The sequence below is a fragment of the Centropristis striata genome, chromosome 17 (assembly GCF_030273125.1).
Source record: "Centropristis striata isolate RG_2023a ecotype Rhode Island chromosome 17, C.striata_1.0, whole genome shotgun sequence".
NCBI lineage: Eukaryota > Metazoa > Chordata > Actinopteri > Perciformes > Serranidae > Centropristis > Centropristis striata.
Window position 1 is genome coordinate 25,362,587 of NC_081533.1, and position 23,403 is coordinate 25,385,989.

Consider the following 23,403-nt stretch of genomic DNA (forward strand, 5'->3'; position numbering starts at 1 on the left):
TTTTTTGTGCAGGCATAAAGGTTGTACACATCAATTATGTTTTATTTTTATGCACTTATTAAACATAGATTGCACAGAACTGCTGCAAACTCTTTTTAGTTCTACTTTAATATACATATTCGATGCAAAAAATATTCACAAAGAGGGGAACCCAAAAAGCAAACGAGCAAAAAACGAACTTCAAACACAAAAATTAACTTCAGCCTAGATTTAACATTTTAAATTTGACTGAGCAATGTTGTTAATGATGACTGCATCTCTTTACCCTCTGGGCCCACTGTGGATATTTTCAGCCATTTCAGTCATTTTTCACTTTTGTTTTGGCAATAATTTTGGCTGTGATACTGCAAATGACATGATTTTTGAAAGACGGATTTTTTTTCTTGATATATTTTGAAATTCAAATTAAATTTTTTCTAATGGGTCTATAATACACTGTGTACAAATGTACTAACTTTTCAGGCCATTCGGACTGAAGATGTCCACTTCCAAAAAAACACTATAAAAACTTTACAGATTAATATTTTTTTGGTCATTTTTTTTTAAAACTTTTTTTGTGCAGGCATAAAGGTCGTACACATCAATTATGTTTTATTTTTATGCATTCATTACACATAGATTGCACAGAACTGCTGACAACTCTCTTTTTAGTTCTACTTTAATAAAAAAAAACACTATAAAAACTTTACAGATTAATATTTTTTTCTACTTTTTTCTGCATAAACCTCTTAAACAACTTCTCCCCTGCTCAAAACTACCAAATATTCAAAGATTTTGAGGATTTTAAACCTTTAAATGCCAGTTTGAATACATGATGTCACTGTTTTTAAAAGAAAAAACACACAACAATGTAGTTATTTTCCATATAATAAATTATTTTTGGCTGGGGCTTTATTTTATTATCACAGCCTTGGATATGTCAAAGATTAAGAACAAAATTGATTTTGATTTATTTTTAGTTCTTGTGTAGTGTCAGATTTTAAATGTAATACCCTTTTATGGCCTCTTGAGGCAACTTCCAAAAACTGCTATGAAAATATTTCTGATATTTTTTTCAACTTTTTGGGTTTGAATCTTACAATCAACTTCAGTCCTAATCACAACTACCAAACATTTAATTCTGTTTTAGGATTTTAACCCTTTAAATGCCAGTTTGATAAAATGATGTCACTGTTTCATTTTATGAAAACACACAAATGCCATTTGATGACAAAAAAATGTCCCATTCTATCACATTAAATCCACATTTTTTCAAACAAATAACAGATAAGTTTTAAATGGAACACTGGACAACACTGAGAAGCATACAACTACTAACACAAATCATTATTTGTTTATAATAACATATAAACATAATATTTTCAGGATCAACAAAACATGCAAATTGAATGGAACTGTAACTACATATGTTATATACAGTTATATACATATATGTACAATACTGTGTGTGTGTGTGTGCGTGTGTGTGTGTGTGTGTGTGTGTGTGTGTCAGCTTGTCATCAAACCTGATGTTGGCGTTGATCAGCCTGAATTTTGTGTGGTTCATAGAAGCCCTGAAGATGGCACGGCCAGTGTGGTCATCCCAGAGGCTGCGTGTAGATTCCCCCTTGGATCTGTACGCTCCAGCCAGAATCAGGAGCCCGATGTATGCCTGAATATCTGTGGCATCAACATCACTCCAGTTTGCTACTGACCGTCTCCCCTGCAGGTTTGTCTTCTGAACAATGATGCTGATGATTTCAGCAGCGAAAAATAAATCAAAGGAGGATTTCACGTCATGGATACGGGTGGTGGCATAGTTGGTAGGACCTGGAATCAAACCTCTGCCAGGAGCAACGTAGCGCAGTCTAGCATCATTAGAGGGAAACCAGATTGGCCCATTTTTTGATGTCCACTCACTGACAAGATGGGCAGGATCCTCTGTGTCCTCCCCACTCAAAGTGGAATCGTCAGAGGAAGATAACTCCACATCTTCTGAAGTTGATTCACCTTCTGAGGATGAGTCCTGCAGCTCGCTGTCGGTTAAAGGCTGCATCACCATTTCCCTAGCTTCTTCCACAGTATTTTCTCTTCATCTTTCTTTCTTGCTTGTCACAGGAATAATGACCAGCCAGTCAAGCTACACACATTTATAGCTTTGACAGCAGCCAGGTGCACATCAAGAAACTTTTTTTCATTTTTAAACTTTTTTTTGTTTTCTCCACAGACCTCTTTGAAGTGCAGCAAGATCAGGGGCCAATGTTTTTTTTTACTTAAAGGAGTGAATGCTTGGCTGTGTATGACAGCATGCTAAAGAGACATTATCAAAGGACTCTGAAGTTCTACAATAAGGTCAAGCTGGGTCAAGTTGAAAGTTTATCTGAAAGAGCACATATCAAAGAAAATGCCACGAGAACACACTTGATCCTGTCTTTTAAAAGACAGTTTTTAAAGTGTTTTTTTGGAAGGGCCTGAAAGGGTAGAGGATTTTAAATCTGACACAACACAAAAACTACAAATGCATCAAAATCAATTTTGTTCTAAATCTTTGACATATCCAAGGCTCTGATAAAAACAAAAGCCACAGCCAAAAATTATTTATTATATGGAAGATAACTACTACTTCTTCTTTTTTTTTTGCTGTGTTTCTCCCTGTTAGTAATTGTGTGTAACATGCAGTCAAGTTGCCATCTAAAAATACCAATAATGTTTATAATCAGTTATTAATTTGTGAGTTCTTAATGACATAAAATGACATAAATGTAAACATTAGTTTCCTTAAAGTGCTGCATGAATGTGTCAGTCACTTGAATGTGATTTCTCAACATTATGACACACAATGACTATCACAAAAAAATCCAAACTACAGGTGTAAAGGCACCCAAAGAGTGTTGAGAGAAAAATACCTTTAACTGGTACTCTTCATGCTAAGGTTGCATCAAACCTTGTTTTTTCCTGAAAGCATGCATGTGGTCAGTGTGATGCATTATAAAAGAGCCCGCCTCTTTACATTAAAGGCAGCGTTACTGCAGCACAGTTCATTTGTGGACCTTGCAGAGCGGCAGTCACACGCACCATGAAGAAGTTCATCTTGATAACAGCTTTACTTCTCTGCAGCCTCAGTAAGTCCTGACACTGAATTACACAAAACTGCATCAGTCTTATTGTATGTTTAAAGTTCTCTAATTGAAAAGTTCTGACGTCTCTGCTGTTTGTTTCAGGCTGGATCTCTGTCTCAGGTTCTGAGTCTCAGACTGTGGAGGTCCAGGCTGGTGAAGGAGTCACTCTGACTTGCTCCAACACGTCCAAACATGACAGTCCGACATACTGGTTCAGACTGGTCCAGGGAACTAAGCCCGTCTGTATCTCTGCTATGGTAAAGTCCAAGGGTAGTGTGAACTACTGTGATGGATTTAAAGGTGGAAACTTTGTAATGAGAACCGACATCTCCACTGTCTTTCTCACAATCAAACAAGTGAATTCATCGGACTCTGGACTGTATTTCTGTGGATTTTATGAAGATGGAATTTACACTTTCAATGTGACACGTTTCAAGGTTAAAGGTAAGATCAGTCTCTTCTGTAGTAATAATAGTTTTAAAACAACATCCTTTATGCAAAATAGTCAATTTTATAATTTTAATTAAATGAGAGACTTTATCTTTTATTTCTTTAACAGGCAGCGATGAGTCAGGTGATGACACAGAAAACAACTGTAAAAGTAAGATTCTCATAAAGATTTCTCATTGCACAGGTTATCAGATGCTTGAAGGTAAAACAGTTAAACTCAGTTTGTTTCAGTGTAAATTTTGTCAGGTTTTTAAGCCTCCGAAGGTAAATTATTTAAATGTTTTTCTTTTGGTGGTCATTCTTCAGTCATTTGTGCTTGTATATTTAATAAAGTATATTTTTATCATTGTCTTCTAAAAACACAGACAACAATCTGACTGTTTAAACATAAACAAAATGTGACAATATTGCAAATACGTCGAAATGAAGTGAAGACTAATTTAACCTTTATTTTATTAAAAGGCAGCAGTGAGAAACATGATGATGGGGAAAACAAGCATAACAGTAAGATTCTATAAGATCTGCCATTGTTCATATTATCAGATGTTTGAATGTAATTTTAGTCTGTAAAGGTAAAACACAGAATAACTTGATGATCTTTCTTGTTGAAGAGTCTGACAGAATCACACAGCTGACGAGTCCCATCCTGGCCGCTCTGACTGCTTTACTTGTACTTGTCATCATTGGTCTGGTTGTTAAAGTCAGGAAGCTTCAGACAGGTACTTTACATGAAAAACATTTAGTTTACCAAAGACAGTGACTAATTAACTGACGAGACCTTTTGTTTCTGTCACGTAGCAAATAAAGAAGAACAGAGTCCAGAGCACGGAGAGGTGAATATGGTTTTTGTGTATGTTTGTGTGTGTGTGTGTGTGTGTGTGTGCTTGTGCGTGTGCATGTGGGTGTGTGTGTGTGTGTCTGTGTGTGTGTGTGTTTGTGTGTGTGTGCGTGTGCATGTGTCTGCGCGTATGTGTGTGTGTGTGTGTGTGTGTGTGTGCGTGCGTGCGTGTGTGTGTGTGTGTTCTTTTTGCTTTTATTTTATATTATTTAATAGTTCCATTTTTGACTCTGTTTCAGTCAACTTAACGAATATATATTTTGCACTTACTCCTGCTCCTTATTGACTTCAAAAACACTTTTGAAGTTTTATGTATTTATAAATTAATATTGGCCACGTATTAATATTAGTATCCACCCTTGAGAACTGTGTGACTTTATTGTGGGAGATAAAATCATGTCAAGTCACCACATTAAGACTGTAAATCCTCTTTAACAGAATGCGGCCACTGATGACCTGAACTACGCAGCAGTGACATTTCGAACAGCGAAGCCAAAAAGAAGAGAGCTGGAGCCAAATGTTATTTATGCTGCCACCAGATAGACTCAGGAGGCACCTGGAACTGATGCTGCATCAGATTAATATGCGTTGAGCTTTTGTATGGCTTGCTTGTGATAAGAATATAATAAAGATCTGATGTTTATCCATTTGTTTTTTTTTAAAGATCATTTTTTAGGCATTTTTATGTTTTATTGACATTGACAGAGTGAAAGGGGGTGATAGAGGGGAAGACATGCGGCAAAGGGAGCTCAGGCCGGATTCGAACCCAGCTCCACCGCAGCAAGGCCTCAGCCTACATGGCAAGCGCTCTACCAGTGTGAGCCACCGGGACACTGTTGTTTATCCCTTTGTAAGCGTCTTACTTGCCATATTTTATAAAAATATAAGTGAGTGAGGTACACATTCGTTGTTTGACAGGAAGAGACAGCACACTGTGGTCTGAGCACAAGGTTTCTACATTCATCATCTGAAAAGAAGAAGTAAATGCTGGCTGGTAAATACATTTTTTTTTAAAAACTCCTGAAGTGCACTGAGCTCAGAAGAAGCCCCTTTTCAACAAACTTCAGGCTGTTCAATTTCTATTTGGTTTACTTTTTTTGTGCAGGCATAAAGGTCGTACACATCAATTATGTTTTATTTTTATGCATTCATTACACATAGATTGCACAGAACTGCTGACAACTCTCTTTTTAGTTCTACTTTAATAAAAAAAAACACTATAAAAACTTTACAGATTAATATTTTTTTCCACTTTTTTCTGCATAAACCTCTTAAACAACTTCTCCCCTGCTCAAAACTACCAAATATTCAAAGATTTTGAGGATTTTAAACCTTTAAATGCCAGTTTGAATACATGATGTCACTGTTTTTAAAAGAAAAAACACACAACAATGTAGTTACTTTCCATATAATAAATTATTTTTGGCTGGGGCTTTATTTTATTATCACAGCCTTGGATATGTCAAAGATTAAGAACAAAATTGATTTTGATGCATTTTTGGTTCTTGTGTAGTGTCAGATTTTAAATGTAATACTCTTTTATGGCCTCTTGAGGCAACTTCCAAAAACTGCTATGAAAATATTACTGATATTTTTTTCAACTTTTTGGGTTTGAATCTTACAATCAACTTCAGTCCTAATCACAACTACCAAACATTTAATTCTATTTTAGGATTTTAACCCTTTAAATGCCAGTTTGATAAAATGATTTCATTTTATGAAAACACACAAATGCCATTTGATGACAAAAAAAAATGTCCCATTCTATCACATTAAATCTACATTTTTTCAAACAAATAACAGATAAGTTTTAAATGGAACACTGGACAACACTGAGAAGCATACAACTACTAACACAAATCATTATTTGTTTATAATAACATATAAACATAATATTTTCAGGATCAACAAAACATGCAAATTGAATGGAACTGTAACTACATATGTTATATACAGTTATATACATATATGTACAATACTGTGTGTGTGTGTGTGCGTGTGTGTGTGTGTGTGTGTGTGTGTGTGTGTCAGCTTGTCATCAAACCTGATGTTGGCGTTGATCAGCCTGAATTTTGTGTGGTTCATAGAAGCCCTGAAGATGGCACGGCCAGTGTGGTCATCCCAGAGGCTGCGTGTAGATTCCCCCTTGGATCTGTACGCTCCAGCCAGAATCAGGAGCCCGATGTATGCCTGAATATCTGTGGCATCAACATCACTCCAGTTTGCTACTGACCGTCTCCCCTGCAGGTTTGTCTTCTGAACAATGATGCTGATGATTTCAGCAGCGAAAAATAAATCAAAGGAGGATTTCACGTCATGGATACGGGTGGTGGCATAGTTGGTAGGACCTGGAATCAAACCTCTGCCAGGAGCAACGTAGCGCAGTGTAGCATCATTAGAGGGAAACCAGATTGGCCACTCACTGACAAGATGGGCAGGATCCTCTGTGTCCTCCCCACTCAAAGTGGAATCGTCAGAGGAAGATAACTCCACATCTTCTGAAGTTGATTCACCTTCTGAGGATGAGTCCTGCAGCTCGCTGTCGGTTAAAGGCTGCATCACCATTTCCCTAGCTTCTTCCACAGTATTTTCTCTTCATCTTTCTTTCTTGCTTGTCACAGGAATAATGACCAGCCAGTCAAGCTACACACATTTATAGCTTTGACAGCAGCCAGGTGCACATCAAGAAACTTTTTTTCATTTTTAAACTTTTTTTTGTTTTCTCCACAGACCTCTTTGAAGTGCAGCAAGATCAGGGGCCAATGTTTTTTTTTACTTAAAGGAGTGAATGCTTGGCTGTGTATGACAGCATGCTAAAGAGACATTATCAAAGGACTCTGAAGTTCTACAATTAGGTCAAGCTGGGTCAAGTTGAAAGTTTATCTGAAAGAGCACATATCAAAGAAAATGCCACGAGAACACACTTGATCCTGTCTTTTAAAAGACAGTTTTTAAAGTGTTTTTTTGGAAGGGCCTGAAAGGGTAGAGGATTTTAAATCTGACACAACACAAAAACTACAAATGCATCAAAATCAATTTTGTTCTAAATCTTTGACATATCCAAGGCTCTGATAAAAACAAAAGCCACAGCCAAAAATTATTTATTATATGGAAGATAACTACTACTTCTTCTTTTTTTTTTGCTGTGTTTCTCCCTGTTAGTAATTGTGTGTAACATGCAGTCAAGTTGCCATCTAAAAATACCAATAATGTTTATAATCAGTTATTAATTTGTGAGTTCTTAATGACATAAAATGACATAAATGTAAACATTAGTTTCATTAAAGTGCTGCATGAATGTGTCAGTCACTTGAATGTGATTTCTCAACATTATGACACACAATGACTATCACAAAAAAATCCAAACTACAGGTGTAAAGGCACCCAAAGAGTGTTGAGAGAAAAATACCTTTAACTGGTACTCTTCATGCTAAGGTTGCATCAAACCTTGTTTTTTCCTGAAAGCATGCATGTGGTCAGTGTGATGCATTAGAAAAGAGCCCGCCTCTTCACATTAAAGGCAGCGTTACTGGAGCACAGTTCATTTGTGGACCTTGCAGAGCGGCAGTCACACGCACCATGAAGAAGTTCATCTTGATAACAGCTTTACTTCTCTGCAGCCTCAGTAAGTCCTGACACTGAATTACACAAAACTGCATCAGTCTTATTGTATGTTTAAAGTTCTCTAATTGAAAAGTTCTGACGTCTCTGCTGTTTGTTTCAGGCTGGATCTCTGTCTCAGGTTCTGAGTCTCAGACTGTGGAGGTCCAGGCTGGTGATGAAGTCACTCTGACTTGCTCCATCACGTCCAAACATGACAGTCCGACACACTGGTTCAGACTGGTCCAGGGAACTAAGCCCGTCTGTATCTCTGCTATGGTAAAGTCCAAGGGTAGTGTGAACTACTGTGATGGATTTAAAGGTGGAAACTTTGTAATGAGAACCAACATCTCCACTCTCTTTCTCACAATCAAACAAGTGAATTCATCGGACTCTGGACTGTATTTCTGTGGATTTTATGAAGATGGAATTTACACTTTCAATGTGACACGTTTCAAGGTTAAAGGTAAGATCAGTCTCTTCTGTAGTAATAATAGTTTTAAAACAACATCCTTTATGCAAAATAGTCAATTTTATAATTTTAATTAAATGAGAGACTTTATCTTTTATTTCTTTAACAGGCAGCGATGAGTCAGGTGATGACACAGAAAACAACTGTAAAAGTAAGATTCTCATAAAGATTTCTCATTGCACAGGTTATCAGATGCTTGAAGGTAAAACAGTTAAACTCAGTTTGTTTCAGTGTTAATTTTGTCAGGTTTTTAAGCCTCCGAAGGTAAATGATTTAAATGTTTTTCTTTTGGTGGTCATTCTTCAGTCATTTGTGCTTGTATATTTAATAAAGTATATTTTTATCATTGTCTTCTAAAAACACAGACAACAATCTGACTGTTTAAACATAAACAAAATGTGACAATATTGCAAATACGTCGAAATGAAGTGAAGACTAATTTAACCTTTATTTTATTAAAAGGCAGCAGTGAGAAACATGATGACGGGGAAAACAAGCATAACAGTAAGATTCTATAAGATCTGCCATTGTTCATATTATCAGATGTTTGAATGTAATTTTAGTCTGTAAAGGTAAAACACAGAATAACTTGATGATCTTTCTTGTTGAAGAGTCTGACAGAATCACACAGCTGACGAGTCCCATCCTGGCCGCTCTGACTGCTTTACTTGTACTTGTCATCATTGGTCTGGTTGTTAAAGTCAGGAAGCTTCAGACAGGTACTTTACATGAAAAACATTTAGTTTACCAAAGACAGTGACTAATTAACTGACGAGATCTTTTGTTTCTGTCACTCAGCAAATAAAGAAGAACAGAGTCCAGAGCACGGAGAGGTGAATATGGTTTTTGTGTGTGTGTGTGTGTGTGTGTGTGTGTGTGTGTGTTCTTTATGCTTTTATTTTATTTTATTTTAATTTATTTTATTTAATAGTTCCATTTTTGGCTCTGTTTCAGTCAACAATAAATATATATTTTGCACTTACCCCTGCTCATGAAATTCAAAAACACTTTTGAAGTTTTATGTAATTATAAATTAATATTGGCCACCTATTAATATTAGTATCCACCCTTGAGAACTGTGTGACTTTATTGTGTGAAATAAAATCACGTCAAGTCACCACATTAAGACTGTAAATCCTCTTTAACAGAATGCGGCCTCTGATGACCTGAACTACGCAGCAGTGACATTTCGAACAGCGAAGCCAAAAAGAAGAGAGCTGGAGCCAAATGTTATTTATGCTGCCACCAGATAGACTCAGGAGGCACCTGGAACTGATGCTGCATCAGATTAATATGCGTTGAGCTTTTGTATGGCTTGCTTGTGATAAGAATATAATAAAGATCTGATGTTTATTCATTTGTAAGTGTCTTACTTGCCTACTGCAGAGCTTAAATTATCAGCATTTCCTAAAATAAAAATAGAAGTGAGTGAGGTACACATTCGTTGTTTGACAGGAAGAGACAGCACGCTGTGGTCTGAGCACGAGGTTTCTACATCTATCATCTGAAAAGAAGAAGTAAATGCTGGCTGGTAAATTTAAAAAAAAAAATAAACAAAAAAAACTCCTGAAGTGCACTGAGCTCAGAAGAAGCCCCTTTTCAACAAACTTCAGGCTGTTGAATTTCAATTTGGTTTACTTTTTTTGTGCAGGCATAAAGGTCATACACATCAATTATGGTTTTTTTTATGCACTTATTACACATAGATTGCACAGAACTGCTGCAAACTCTTTTTAGTTCTACTTCAATATACATATTTAAGACATTAAATATTCACAAAGAGGGGAACCCAACAAACAAACAAAAAACATGAATTTCAAACACAAAAATTAACTTCAACCTAGATTTAACATTTTAAATTTGACTGAGCAATGTTGTTATTGATGACTGCATCACTTAAACCACGATACAATGACATCATGTCATTACATTACTATGACATCAAGTTCAGTGTGGTGATGTGTGTCCTTTCTGAGTGTAGCAGTCTCCTGAGCATGAGCAAAGGGCAGTGCACTTGAGAGCAGCCTTTTTGCACTTGCAGTGTGTCGTACACTCCATATCTAACATTAGTTGAAACAACAACTTGAGTTTAACAGTGTAGAAACACATTTTAGTGGCTGTAATTTGAGGAAGCATACATCACTCTGTTGCTTTTTGCTTCACCCTTTGATGGAAATCTAAAACAAGGGGTAGAGGTTCCAGTTAAAACTGCTATGCCTGTTGTACGCCATATTGTTGCAGTGTTTCTGCCTGTTAGTAATTGTGTGTAACATGCAGTCGAGTTGCCATCTAAAAATACCAATGTTTATAATCAGTTATTACTTTGTGAGCTCTTTATGACTTAAATGACATAAATGTAAACATTAGATTCATTAAAGTGCTGCATGAATGTGTCAGTCACTTGAATGTGATTTCTCAACATTATGACACACAATGACTATCACAAAAAAATCCAAACTACAGGTGTAAAGGCACCCAAAGAGTGTTGAGAGAAAAATACCTTTAACTTGTTCTCTGGATGCTAAGGTTGCATCAAACCTTGTTTTTTCTGAAAGCATGCATGTGGTCAGTGTGATGCATTAGAAAAGAGCCCGCCTCTTTACATTAAAGGCAGCGTTACTGCAGCACAGTTCATTTGTGGACCTTGCATAGCGGCAGTCACGCACCATGAAGAAGTTCATCTTGATAACAGCTTTACTTCTCTGCAGCCTCAGTAAGTCCTGACACTGAATTACACAAAACTGCATCAGTCTTATTGTATGTTTAAAGTTCTCTAATTGAAAAGTTCTGACGTCTCTGCTGTTTGTTTCAGGCTGGATCTCTGTCTCAGGTTCTGAGAATCAGACTGTGGAGGTCCAGGCTGGTGGAGAAGTCACTCTGACGTGCGCCAACATGTCCAACACACCAACTAGCATAGAGTGGTTCAGAATGATCAACAGAACCAAGCCCAGCTGTATCTCCTCTCTGTACAAGGCAGACAGCAAGGCTTCATACTGTGATGGATTTCAAAATGGATTTGAAATGAGCTCCAACAACATAACTGTCTGTCTTAAAATCAAGCATGTGGATCTATCTGACTCTGGAGTGTATTTCTGTGGGTTTTACATCAACTCATATACAGTCATTACCGATGCAACACATTTAATCGTTCAAGGTAAGATCATGGTTAAACCTCTTTTTCTCAATATATTACAGTAGATCTCAAATGTGTAGTATGAAAACAGCGTAAAGACCAACAAGAAATGAAGTTGTGTCAAAACAACAATTATCCCCATTCTTTTTTTAAGGAAACGATGAATATGATGGTGAACTGGATTGTACAACTGAAAGTAAGGTTCTTCGACTAGATTTTGCAAGTTACCACGGAGACAGTTATTAATCATGTCTAAAGCATATTAAACAGAGTTTTATTCTATTAATTTTCTCATAGATGAGCCTAATGGACTGACAATCCTCATCAGTGTGATCCTGGGTTTTCTTGCTGTTTCCCTCACTATAGCTGTCATTGTCCTGGTTGTTAAAAACAGGAAACTTCAGACAGGTACCGGTGATATTTAGTTTGTTGAACAATCCAAAGGACAGTATATGGTCAGTTATGATAAACTAATCAGACTTTTGTCTTTTGCTGTAGCTGTAAATGGAAAACCACAGCAAGAAACAAACAAGGTAAACCCAGCATCAATGTATATAAACTGTGTGTCGTGATTTTAAAGTAGCATTTGAACACATGATAAGTCTGTAATAGTCCTGAGCTGCTGCATGTGGTGTCAGACAGTTTAGCTCAAAGTAAATTTGTTCCCATTAAATCATAATGTAAATTATAATTTCAGTTGTGATCTGGAATTACAATTATATTTGCCAAGGGGCTGTTTTTTTCAGCTTTGTTACTCTGTCAGCAGGATTACAGAAACACTACTGGCCTGATATTATGAATCTTAATGGAATCAGTACCGCTCATTGTTCAGATGTAAAGATATATGGGTCAGCCGGCCCAATAGTCAGATAATACAAACTGGAAACTGTCAATGGTCTTCTAGGAAATAAATTATTTTAAAATGCTATGATTAAGGAATAGTTAGGTTTAAGCAGGAAAAACCACGTAGTTAGGATTAGACAAAGATCACTTCTTTGGACTATTGGGTCCGTTGGACTAATGGTAATGTAGGAAGTGTGTCGCATGGGACAACAAAGAACCCATTAAGTTATGGAGCATATGTGAATCACAGGACGGGTCGCACATTTTTTGTCACTTTCGTAACATTCTGGCATTTGTGCTGCAGTCATGTAGTTTTGGAATAATTGGAAAAATTGTTCTTGACTGGGAAAACGAACTTGCTCCCTCAAGTCTGAACATGAACATTTCAAGAATAGTGGAAGACGTGTTTCAGCTGTGATCTTTGAACTCTAAACTGATAGTTGAGGTTCATTCAAATAGAAAAATAAGGTGGTTTTACTAGCATTTCGCTCAATTCATCTATTCTTCCAAAGGCTCTAAAATGTGTTGTGTGACCTCGGATCAAACAGAGTTTTTCTTAGTTTTAATATAAATTGTGCAACACAGTTGGGATTATATTAAAAATATTTTTGTTATTCTGACTTCTATTAAACTATGGTTAACACTCAGCCTCAAGGATTATTAGTGGAACTATCTACACATCCACTAATTTGTGTGTGATACAGTGTGTGACTCTTAAATACTCTTATTTGCAGAATCTGGGTGCAGATGAACTGAACTACGCAGCTCTACGTTTCCAGGCAAAGCCAAAAAGAAGCCACAGGCCTGCATGTGAGAGAGAGCTGGAGCCAGATGTTGTGTATGCTGCCACCAGATAGACTCAGGAAACATCTGGAACTGCAGCTCACAGTGGAACTAATGCTTATTATTAGGGCCTCTGGGCAATCGCACAGCTATTTTTTAATTTTTCTTAAAAAAAAATCATATGTAGACATTCAGGAAGAACTCGGGACGCTCAAAGTGAAGTCAGATCAATGATAGGTATGATGGTTTTGCCAAAAATGCTTTCTGTTCAAGGCCAGAAATTCCACCTGTCAATGTTCTGGGACATTAGCAGGTGTCAGTTAATTCTGTTGATTGTTTTGATCTGATTGCCTTTGATCTTTGATGTGATTACAGTTACAGATACACACACACACACATGCGCGTAAGCACGCACACTCCTCACACATGCATACACTATGAGGGGCATTTTATGCCATCACACTATACTAAAACGCGTGTACAGCGCCTATGCGATGACATCAAACGTCTAACGTGCGCGTGTAAATTCCATTCACTTTCAATGGACAGACAGGCGTCACGTAGGCGTCACGCAGACGCTGTACACGCGTTGTTGCGCATACGCCTACGTGACGGCTGCATGACGGGTGAACTACGCCTCAAATACGTGACATGAAGACCCGCGTGACTGTTAAGTACAATTCTACATAGGCGTACAAACACGCGTATTGCGAGTACACCAGATAACATGGGTGACGGGTGAAAAGTGCCACGAGCGAACGTAGTGGACGCCTGTGTGTGTGTGTAACGCGTGTACGCCTATAACAGTTCAGCTGTTACACAGAGTCTCATCTTCATATGGTATTGTTTATAAGAAAGCAGAACTTATAGATGAACTCCAAGCCCCCACAGAGCTGTCAGGATATTTCTATTATTTTCAGGCCCATTTTTATTTTCTTGTTAATGAAATCTCTCTCTCTCTCTCTCTCTCTCTCTCTCTCTCTCTCTCTCTCGGTTTGAATGATATGGAATTGATATTTAATGATAGCAAGGGTGAAAGGGATAATTAAAATAATTTCAGCTACTTAAAAAATAGTAATAGTAAAGTGTGACGCTCACAGCCAGTTCCCAGCTTCGCGCGCGGACATACAGTTCATTACGCACCAGCTGTAATTAGGTAGGTTTACCTGCCTGCAGAGGCAGTAATCGCTGTCACCCCTGAATATTAAGTAGCCATGCGGACCTATCTAATGAATATTCAGTAGCCATGTGGACAGCAGTCCACAATATGATTCCATCGGACCTTATATCTACACTGTTTAACCCAATTCGGCACTTATGCACAGTCCCATTATGTTTTACAGATATTTGTAGTTAGCTAATAAGGTAAAACATTTTGTTTAAGCTGCATTTTGCTGACTTTCACTCCTAAAACAGGCTAATTAAGCCTCCGGTTTTGGCCGGAAAAATGTTAAGTTTATCTGGTATGTATGAGATAGTCTTTCTCTTCATCTATAAATTCTGCTTTCACAACCCCGTATGAAGCTGAGACTCTGTGTAACAGCTGAACTGTTATAGGCGTACACGCGTTACACACACACACAGGCGTCCACTACGTTCGCTCGTGGCACTTTTCACCCGTCACCCATGTTATCTGGTGTACTCGCAATACGCGTGTCTGTAAGCACGCCTATTAATCAGACTTTATGCTGGCACAGGCGACGCGTTTTAGGCGTTTAAGTATAGTGTGCTGGCATAAAATACCCCTGATACATACACATGCTTCAAACACACGCACGCACGCGCACGCACGCACACAGTAACTTTATGTGATTTTAATTACACACACACACACACACACACACACACACACATTTTGAGGTTAAAGGGCATAGTTTGAAATCTCTGAAGAATTTCATCATAGTGTACACACACCGGCAGTAGCCCCCGTGGCCCTTTCAAAATTTCCCCACAGGAAATTTTCTAGTTCTAATCTGCTATTGGGGTTTTATGTGTGAGTTGAGTATGGGTTGATTTACTGACAAAAATAAATACATTTGGAATAATGTTGTTGTATTTAATGACTCTCTGTCTCAGTTAAAGTGTCCGTCTTTCTTATTTTGTTTTTGGAGAGGAAAAAGAGTGTGCTTGATGCAGGACTAGTCAGAGAGGAGACTGATGGCTGTCAGACTTATTTACAAGAAGAGTGAAATGGTTTGTGAAGGAAGGATTGAGTGACGTGTATATCACTTGTTTGGCAGGAAGAGACAGCTCAGTGTGGTCTGAGTACAACTGAGGTAAAGATCATGAGGTCTCTGAAGTCACAGTTCTGTGGAGAGTTTAAAAGGAAGCTGTGAAAGCTGACCAAATTGAGCTATATAGTCATATATTCACACAGAACAAGAAAAGTGCTCCCTAAAACCTGTATATCAATCTCTTTTCACACTGTTAAATCTCTTCACTCCTGCATTTAAAACCAAACAGACAGGACTGATGCAAACACTTTATTATTGGGTCAGGGGGAGACTCTACTGGTTGAAAATAGAAGGGAGGGAGGTAAGGTGAGGAGTGGATGGGTCAAACAGCAGACTTTCAACTAAGGGAACGGGATTTGTGTCCCATGTGAAAACAAAAGTAAATGACTTCCTACGTAACTTGTGTGGCTCATGTCACCATCGTAACTAGTTCACTTCTGGCATTTATTTACATTCATTCATTTTTCACTTTTGTTTTGGCAATAATTTTGGCTGTGATACTGCAAATGACATGATTTTTGATTTTTTCTTGATATATTTTTAAATTAAAATTAAAATTTTTCTAATGGTTCAATAAAACACTGTGTACAAATGTACTACCTTTTCAGGCCATTCGGGCTGAGAATTTCCACTTCCAAAAAACACTATAAAAACTTTACAGATTAATATTTTTTTCAACTTTTTTCTGCATAAATCTCTTAAACAACTTCCGCCCTGCTCAAAACTACCAAACATTCAAATATTTTGAAGATTTTAACCCTTTAAATGCCAGTTTGAATACATGATGTCATCGTTTTTAAAAGAAAAAACACACACACAACAATGAAGTTATTTTCCATATTATTTTTGGCTGGGGCTTTATTTTATTATCACAGCCTTGGATATGTCAAAGATTAAGAACAAAATTGATTTTGATGCATTTTTAGTTCTTGTGTAGTGTCAGATTTTAAATGTAATACCCTTTTATGGCCTCTTGAGGCAACTTCCAAAAACTGCTATGAAAATATTACTGATGTATATTTTTTTCAACTTTTTGGGTTTGAATCTTACAATCAACTTCAGTCCTAATCACAACTACCAAACATTTAATTTTATTTTAGGATTTTAACCCTTTAAATGCCAGTTTGATAATATGATGTCACTGTTTCATTTTATGAAAACACACAAATGCCATTTGATGACAAAAAAAATGTCCCATTCTATCACATTAAATCTACAAACAAACTTTTTTCAAACAAATAACAGATAAGTTTTAAATGGAACACTGTAAAACACTGAGAAGCATACAACTACTACACAAATCATTATTTGTTTATAATAACATATAAACATAATATTTTCAGGATCAACAAAACATGCAAATTGAATGGAACTGTAACTATATATGTTATATACAGTTATATACATATATGTACAATACTGTGTGTGTGTGTGTGTGTGTGTGTGTGTGTGTGTGTGTGTGTGTGTGTGTGTGTGTGTGCGTGTGTGTGTGTGCTGTAAGTCCGAATAGGCCTACTGAATGATCAACTAAAATAAAATAAAATCACTAAATATATCAGACAAGCCAATGAATTCATTCAGAAAAAATAGGCTCAATAAAGGCTCATACCTTGTCCAGGTTGTCAACACCTCCCTTGCAGTGGTTGTACTCTGTGATGATCACAGGTTTCCTCTTCTCATCGTCTGTCACAGCTGGCTCTCTGTGTTCACTGCTGAGGAGGATCACGTTCTTCCCCCATTGTGGGATGTAGCTCACTGCTGTGGTGTTGTTTGTGAAGGCAAAGAGAGAGGAGAGGATAGCTCTCTCCCTCATCTGCAGGAGTTTGGGTGGAAGCTCGGGCTTGTTTCTCCAAATTGTCCCGACCAGGGCCACTTTCCTCTTCAAAAGCTCCTGCACAAGTGAAAAGGAGGTAAAAAAAAATGGTCACATGTGACAGTGACCCCTTCAAGCCCCTTGGTCATGTCCAGGATGACACGCTTGCCCTGGCCCACCTCCACAGCACTGTCAGCAGCGTTAAACCTGCCATCTCCAGGCATATGAAGCTGCAACGTCGGCGGTGACCCAGATCTTAAGGCCATACTTTGCCGGCTTACTTGGTGTAACCTATGTAGACTCTGCGTTGTGTTTGTAGAATGTAGAAGAATCCACACTGGCTGTCTTTTGGTCAGATTTATTCTGGTAAAACTGGTAAAACAAAGGGGACATTCCTGGTCAGCCACAGACACGGCACAGCGCACACATCCAGTCATCCTCATCACATATTGATAAAAGCAAATTAGCAACCTAGCATGCTAAGCTAATTAGCATGATCTAAGCACTTTCTGTACATTGGAGTGAATAAGCATTTATGACAGTGTAAATATTGTCGCTACATTACACGGGGGCATATATGCATTATCACATCGACATTGTATGAAAATGAAATATAATTACAATAAACAATCAAAATATGTGTATGACTGGGTGCGACTCAACCTACCACGGGCACGCTCCTCGTGCACTGACACAGCTCAGTCACGTACAATGGTATATATATACAGAGGAGACGCCCACTGACCAATCAAAACACAAAACTTCAATATATCTTGGTGGTATTGGTTGATTAAATCATGGCAAGTGGAATCACCCAATAACTCTGTTACATTGGCATATACTGCCGAAATTTGCAGCGGCCTCTGAAGGGGACAAGCTGCTCATCCACACAGACGTCTTCTTGGGGGTTGAAGAGCATTGGAAGGTGATGTGTCCACATCTCCCAGACAGAGCGGATGGGGGAAAGCGTGTTGTTACGGCCCCAGCCGTATAGTCTGTGGTTGTGCGTGTGTGTCTGCGCGCATGCGTGCGTGTGGGTGTTTGCTCCATCCCCTCAGGCTGCTAGTGAAGGATGATTGGAGTTTCCGGCGACCACGGGAGCCAATCAGATTCGGCAAGTAGGCTGGCTGGAGCTTCAGTCAAGAGCGACTGGATCTGATGTGAACCGTCGCCCAAACCTTTGTCTGTGCTCGGCTCTTCGTTGTGTTGCATACTGTGATTAGTTGTGGTTGTTCTTGAGTTTCTGTGTAACAGTTAAACTGACCCTGGTTTTTGTTGTTATTTTATTTTGTTAAACCTTTAGCCTGAAGGGTCCTTTTGTTTGTACGTATATCATACTGTTATTTTATTTCTTATTAAAACACCTCTGTTAAATCCATTACATCTGGTTTATGTTACCTCCTTTTACCCCTTTAAGAGCTGGTGGACGTAACACGTGTCCTCTCTGTGGCGGGAAGGTCTGGTCAGCTTGTCATCAAACCGGATGTTGGCGTTGATCAGCCTGAATTTTGTGTGGTTCATAGAAGCCCTGAAGATGGCACGGCCAGTGTGGTCATCCCAGAGGCTGCGTGTAGATTCCCCCTTGGATCTGTACGCTCCAGCCAGAATCAGGAGCCCGATGTATGCCTGAATATCTGTGGCATCAACATCACTCCAGTTTGCTACTGACCGTCTCCCCTGCAGGTTTGTCTTCTGAACAATGATGCTGATGATTTCAGCAGCGAAAAATTAATCAAAGGAGGATTTCACGTCATGGATACGGGTGGTGGCATAGTTGGTAGGACCTGGAATCAAACCTCTGCCAGGAGCAACGTAGCGCAGTCTAGCATCATTAGAGGGAAACCAGATTGGCCCATTTTTTGATGTCCACTCACTGACAAGATGGGCAGGATCCTCTGTGTCCTCCCCACTCAAAGTGGAATCGTCAGAGGAAGATAACTCCACATCTTCTGAAGTTGATTCACCTTCTGAGGATGAGTCCTGCAGCTCGCTGTCGGTTAAAGGCTGCATCACCATTTCCCTAGCTTCTTCCACAGTAAGATAAGATAAGATAAGATAAGATAAGATAAGATAAGATAAGATAAAACTTTATTGATCCCTTGGGATGGCTCCCTCAGGGAAATTGAGTTTCCAGTAGCAAACAGGTTAAAAATCACACTGTATCAAAAGTAAGAAAAAAACGTAAAAGAAAAAGAACAATTTACATACAATAAATAAATATGAGATGTATGGGTTTTTAAATAGTCCTTATGTATTTCTTATTGTATTTGTTACTGCTCCTTCCTGTCCTCTGTCCTCTGTCTTCCTGTTATTCCTCCTCCCCCAACTTGAGGAGTTGTACAGTCTGATGGCCTGAGGGACAAAGGAGTATTTTCTCTTCATCTTTCTTTCTTGCTTGTCACAGGAATAATGACCAGCCAGTCAAGCTACACACATTTATAGCTTTGACAGCAGCCAGGTGCACATCAAGAAACTGTTTTTATTATTCAGGGTTTTTTTTTACTTTTTTTTGTTTTCTCCACAGACCTCTTTGAAGTGCAGCAAGATCAGGGGCCAATGTTTTTATTTACTTAAAGGAGTGAATGCTTGGCTGTGTATGACAGCATGCTAAAGAGACATTATCAAAGGACTCTGAAGTTCTACAATAAGGTTAAGCTGGGTCAAGTTGAAAGTTTATCTGAAAGAGCATATATCAAAGAAAATGCCACGAGAACACACTTGATCCTGTCTCAGAGATGAGCTCCACACTCATTTAAATCTGACACTGCACAAAAACTAAAAATGCATGATGAAAACAAAAGCGCCACCCGAAATAATTTTACTGTGGGAAAAATAACTACATTTTTGTGTGTTTTTTCTTTGAAAAACAGTGACATCATGTAATCAAACTGGCATTTAAAGGGTTAAAATCCTCAAAATCTTTAATAATTGGTAGTTTTGAGCAGGGTTTAAGAGTTTTATGCAGAAAAAAGTAGAAAAAAATATTAATCTGTAAAGTTTTTAAAGTGTTTTTTTGGAAGGGCCTGAAAGGGTAGAGGATTTTAAATCTGACACAACACAAAAACTACAAATGCATCAAAATCAATTTTGTTCTTAATCTTTGACATATCCAAGGCTCTGATAAAAACAAAAGCCACAGCCAAAAATTATTTATTATATGGAAGATAGCTACTACTTCTTTTTTTGTGTGTGTGTTTCTGCCTGTTAGTAATTGTGTGTAACATGCAGTCAAGTCCTTGCAGAGCGGCAGTCACACGCACCATGAAGAAGTTCATCTTGATAACAGCTTTACTTCTCTGCAGCCTCAGTAAGTCCTGACACTGAATTACACAAAACTGCATCAGTCTTATTGTATGTTTAAAGTTCTCTAATTGAAAAGTTCTGACGTCTCTGCTGTTTGTTTCAGGCTGGATCTCTGTCTCAGGTTCTGAGTCTCAGACTGTGGAGGTCCAGGCTGGTGAAGGAGTCACTCTGACTTGCTCCAACACGTCCAAATATGACAGTCCAACATTCTGGTTCAGACTGGTCCAGGGAACTAAGCCCGTCTGTATCTCTGCTATGACAACCTCCAAGAGTGATGTGAACTTCTGTGATGGATTTAAAAATGTAAGTTATGAAATGAGTTCCAACATCTCCACCGTCTTTCTCAAAATCAAACAAGTGAATTCATCGGACTCTGGACTGTATTTCTGTGGATTTACTCAAGATGGAAAGCAGACTTTCTGTGTGACACGTTTAAAGGTTAACGGTAAGATCAGTCTCTTCTGTAGTAATAATAGTCTTAAAACAACATCCTTTATGCAGCAAAGTAGATTTTATAATTTTTTTAAATGAGAGACTTTATCTTTTATTTCATTTACAGGCAGCGATGAGTCAGGTGATGACACGGAAAACGACATTAAAAGTAAGATTCTCATAAAGATTTCTCATTGCACAGGTTATCAGATGCTTGAAGGAAAAACAGTTAAATTCAGTTTGTTTCAGTGTTCATTTTCTCAGGTTTTTAAGTCTCCGAAGGTAAATGATTTAAATGTTACACGTAACAAAGTCTTGTTTTTCTTGCGGTGGCCATTCTTCAGTCATTTATGCTTGTACATTTAATAAAGTATATTTATTTTTTATTATTTCTTTAACAGGCATGGGAATCCAGTGTGATGTAATAAGCAAGCTGAGTGGGATCCTGGGTGCTGTCACTGTTGTCCTTGTTAGTGTCATCATTGGTCTGGCTGTTAGAGTCAGGAAGCTTCAGACAGGTACCTCCCTGGAACTACTGGATATCTGATTTTATATTTATACATTCTGCATTAGTGTGTCACAGTGATTAAATGAACTGATCAGACGTATCGTCTCTTTCATTCAGCTGCCAACGAAGAACAGAACCAACCTGATTATGAGGTGAAACAGCTTTTATGTTTTCATACTTTCAAAGGTGGTGAATTGTTTTTTTAAACTATTTGACATGTGTTTACCCTTTACAGAATGACTGTGATGTCCTGAAAGACGCAGAACTGACGGAGATGCGGAACGGGAGGACCGCATCAGAGAGAGAAGTGGAGACTCATGTGGTTTATACTGCCCGGAGATAAACACAGAGGAACTGATGACTTTATCATATTAATCTGCAGCTAAAACTAAATACTCACATTAATACACTTATATGAGACACACCTCATTGTAAGACAGGAAGTCTAAAGCAGTGAAGACTGGCTGATTCTGCATTTGTAATTTGTTTTTGCAAAACATCTTAACTGTGATGTCAATGTGTTGCAAGCCTGAATTAAAAAAACTTTCAAAAGATCAGCATTTGCATTTTTGAAGATTTATGACACCGACATGCCCATTTTTGCACTTTGCACAGTGGTGACAAACAGCTCTGTGGACGTCAGGGAGATATCTGTATCTGTATCTTTACACATATGACACGTTCAAATACTACTTCTCCATAAGCATCAAAGTGTGAAAAGCTGCATGAAGCAGTGTGACACGTTTACGTCCGCATTTGAAGCCAAACACTCTGCAGGTTGCACACTTCAACACAAACAATGGAGGGATGATGCAGCTGTGCTCCACATCATATTTAACTGACGTCGCTTTAAAATGAGGCGAGGACGTCTTATTTAGTTCAAAGCCTGTTTCCTTGACTCCTCCTCCAACGGTGTTGATGTTCATTCATCAGAAATAATGAATGGGCTCGAGAGAGAAAGAGAGAGGGGGGGATAGAGAGATGGAGAGAGAGGGAGAAAGAGAGTAATTAACTCAAACACTACACTGTAGATAACAAAGTCCATACAAACTTTTTTTTATATTAATCTAGCACTGCACATATATACAAATGCATGCACATATCCCAGGCTGTTAGGAAAATATAAATGTTTGTGTGGGGTTTTCAGTGGTATTATGTCACCAAACTGGCATTTAAAGGGTTAAGATACTGAAAATAAATGAATATTTGGTCGTTAGGGTCTCTAGCCAAATTCACATCCATGTCTTTCCAGACTCAAATGAAGCCATGACAGTAGAAAATCCTTTTGAAGCTTCAAATTCCAAAAATTTGATCATCATTTCACCCTACTAGACGTTCCTTCATTCATTCATTATCTTTAACCGCTTTTCTGAACTTGGGTCTCGATGGGCTGCAGCTGATCCCAGCTGACATTGGGCAAGAGGCGGGGCACACCCTGGACAGGTCTCCAGACTATCACAGGGCTCACACATAGAGACAAACAACCAATCACTTTCTCATTCACTCCTACGGTCAAGTCAGAGTCATCAGTTAAACCTAAGTGCATGTTTTTGGACTGTGGGAGGAAACCGGAGAACCCAGAGAGAACCCACGCTGACACGAGGAGAACATGTAAACTCCACACAGAAGAGCCGCAGGCCGGATTTGAACCTGTGACCCTCTTGCTGTGAGGGTGAAAGTGCTAGTGTTATTGATTTCACTCAACAAGTGTCAGAAATAGTTAATGGGCCTGAGAAAGAAGTAAATGACCCAACCACTGCACTAACACAGTCTACAGGAACATTTTGTTGATTTATCTGGTACTAGTCATAAAATATAAATGCATGCACATATCGCAGGCTGTGAAAAAAACCTTCACACATAATAGACATGGATGATGGGGAATGAAAACATTTA

The 23,403-nt window shown here is 38.2% G+C and overlaps 2 protein-coding genes across 3 annotated transcripts; both read left to right on the plus strand.

Moving 5' to 3' along the window:
• Positions 1 to 7,965: 7,965 nt before the first annotated feature.
• LOC131989703 (uncharacterized) lies at positions 7,966 to 22,026 on the plus strand. 2 transcript variants are annotated; one of them, XM_059355010.1, is made up of 6 exons: positions 7,966 to 8,011; positions 8,111 to 8,452; positions 21,127 to 21,168; positions 21,401 to 21,517; positions 21,625 to 21,659; positions 21,743 to 22,026. In XM_059355010.1, exons 1-6 carry the CDS (start codon positions 7,966 to 7,968, stop codon positions 21,848 to 21,850), a joined length of 690 nt encoding a protein of 229 aa, XP_059210993.1. In that variant the 3' UTR covers positions 21,851 to 22,026. The 2 variants fall into 2 exon arrangements, with proteins under 2 accessions (XP_059210993.1, XP_059210992.1); XM_059355009.1 differs by lacking the exons at positions 7,966 to 8,011; positions 8,111 to 8,452 and adding exons at positions 20,422 to 20,571; positions 20,671 to 21,012.
• On the plus strand, positions 11,126 to 13,291 carry LOC131989704 (uncharacterized). Its single transcript, XM_059355012.1, has 6 exons — positions 11,126 to 11,171; positions 11,271 to 11,612; positions 11,746 to 11,787; positions 11,889 to 11,999; positions 12,090 to 12,152; positions 13,182 to 13,291. Exons 1-6 carry the CDS (start codon positions 11,126 to 11,128, stop codon positions 13,289 to 13,291), a joined length of 714 nt encoding a protein of 237 aa, XP_059210995.1.
• Positions 22,027 to 23,403: the final 1,377 nt, after the last annotated feature.

What these genes read in the sequence shown, in the direction of transcription:
- LOC131989704 (XM_059355012.1), top strand. Translation starts at nt 11,126, where the DNA reads ATGAAGAAGTTCATCTTGATAACAGCTTTACTTCTCTGCAGCCTCA. An exon ending in ACTGGATTGTACAACTGAAA is followed by an intron (nt 11,788 to 11,888) that starts GTAAGGTTCTTC and finishes ATTTTCTCATAG; the next exon opens with ATGAGCCTAATGGACTGACA. An exon ending in AGCATCAATGTATATAAACT is followed by an intron (nt 12,153 to 13,181) that starts GTGTGTCGTGAT and finishes ATCTGGGTGCAG; the next exon opens with ATGAACTGAACTACGCAGCT.
- LOC131989703 (XM_059355009.1), top strand. Translation starts at nt 20,487, where the DNA reads ATGCAGTCAAGTCCTTGCAGAGCGGCAGTCACACGCACCATGAAGAAG. An exon ending in CACGGAAAACGACATTAAAA is followed by an intron (nt 21,169 to 21,400) that starts GTAAGATTCTCA and finishes TTTCTTTAACAG; the next exon opens with GCATGGGAATCCAGTGTGAT. An exon ending in AGTCAGGAAGCTTCAGACAG is followed by an intron (nt 21,518 to 21,624) that starts GTACCTCCCTGG and finishes TCTTTCATTCAG; the next exon opens with CTGCCAACGAAGAACAGAAC.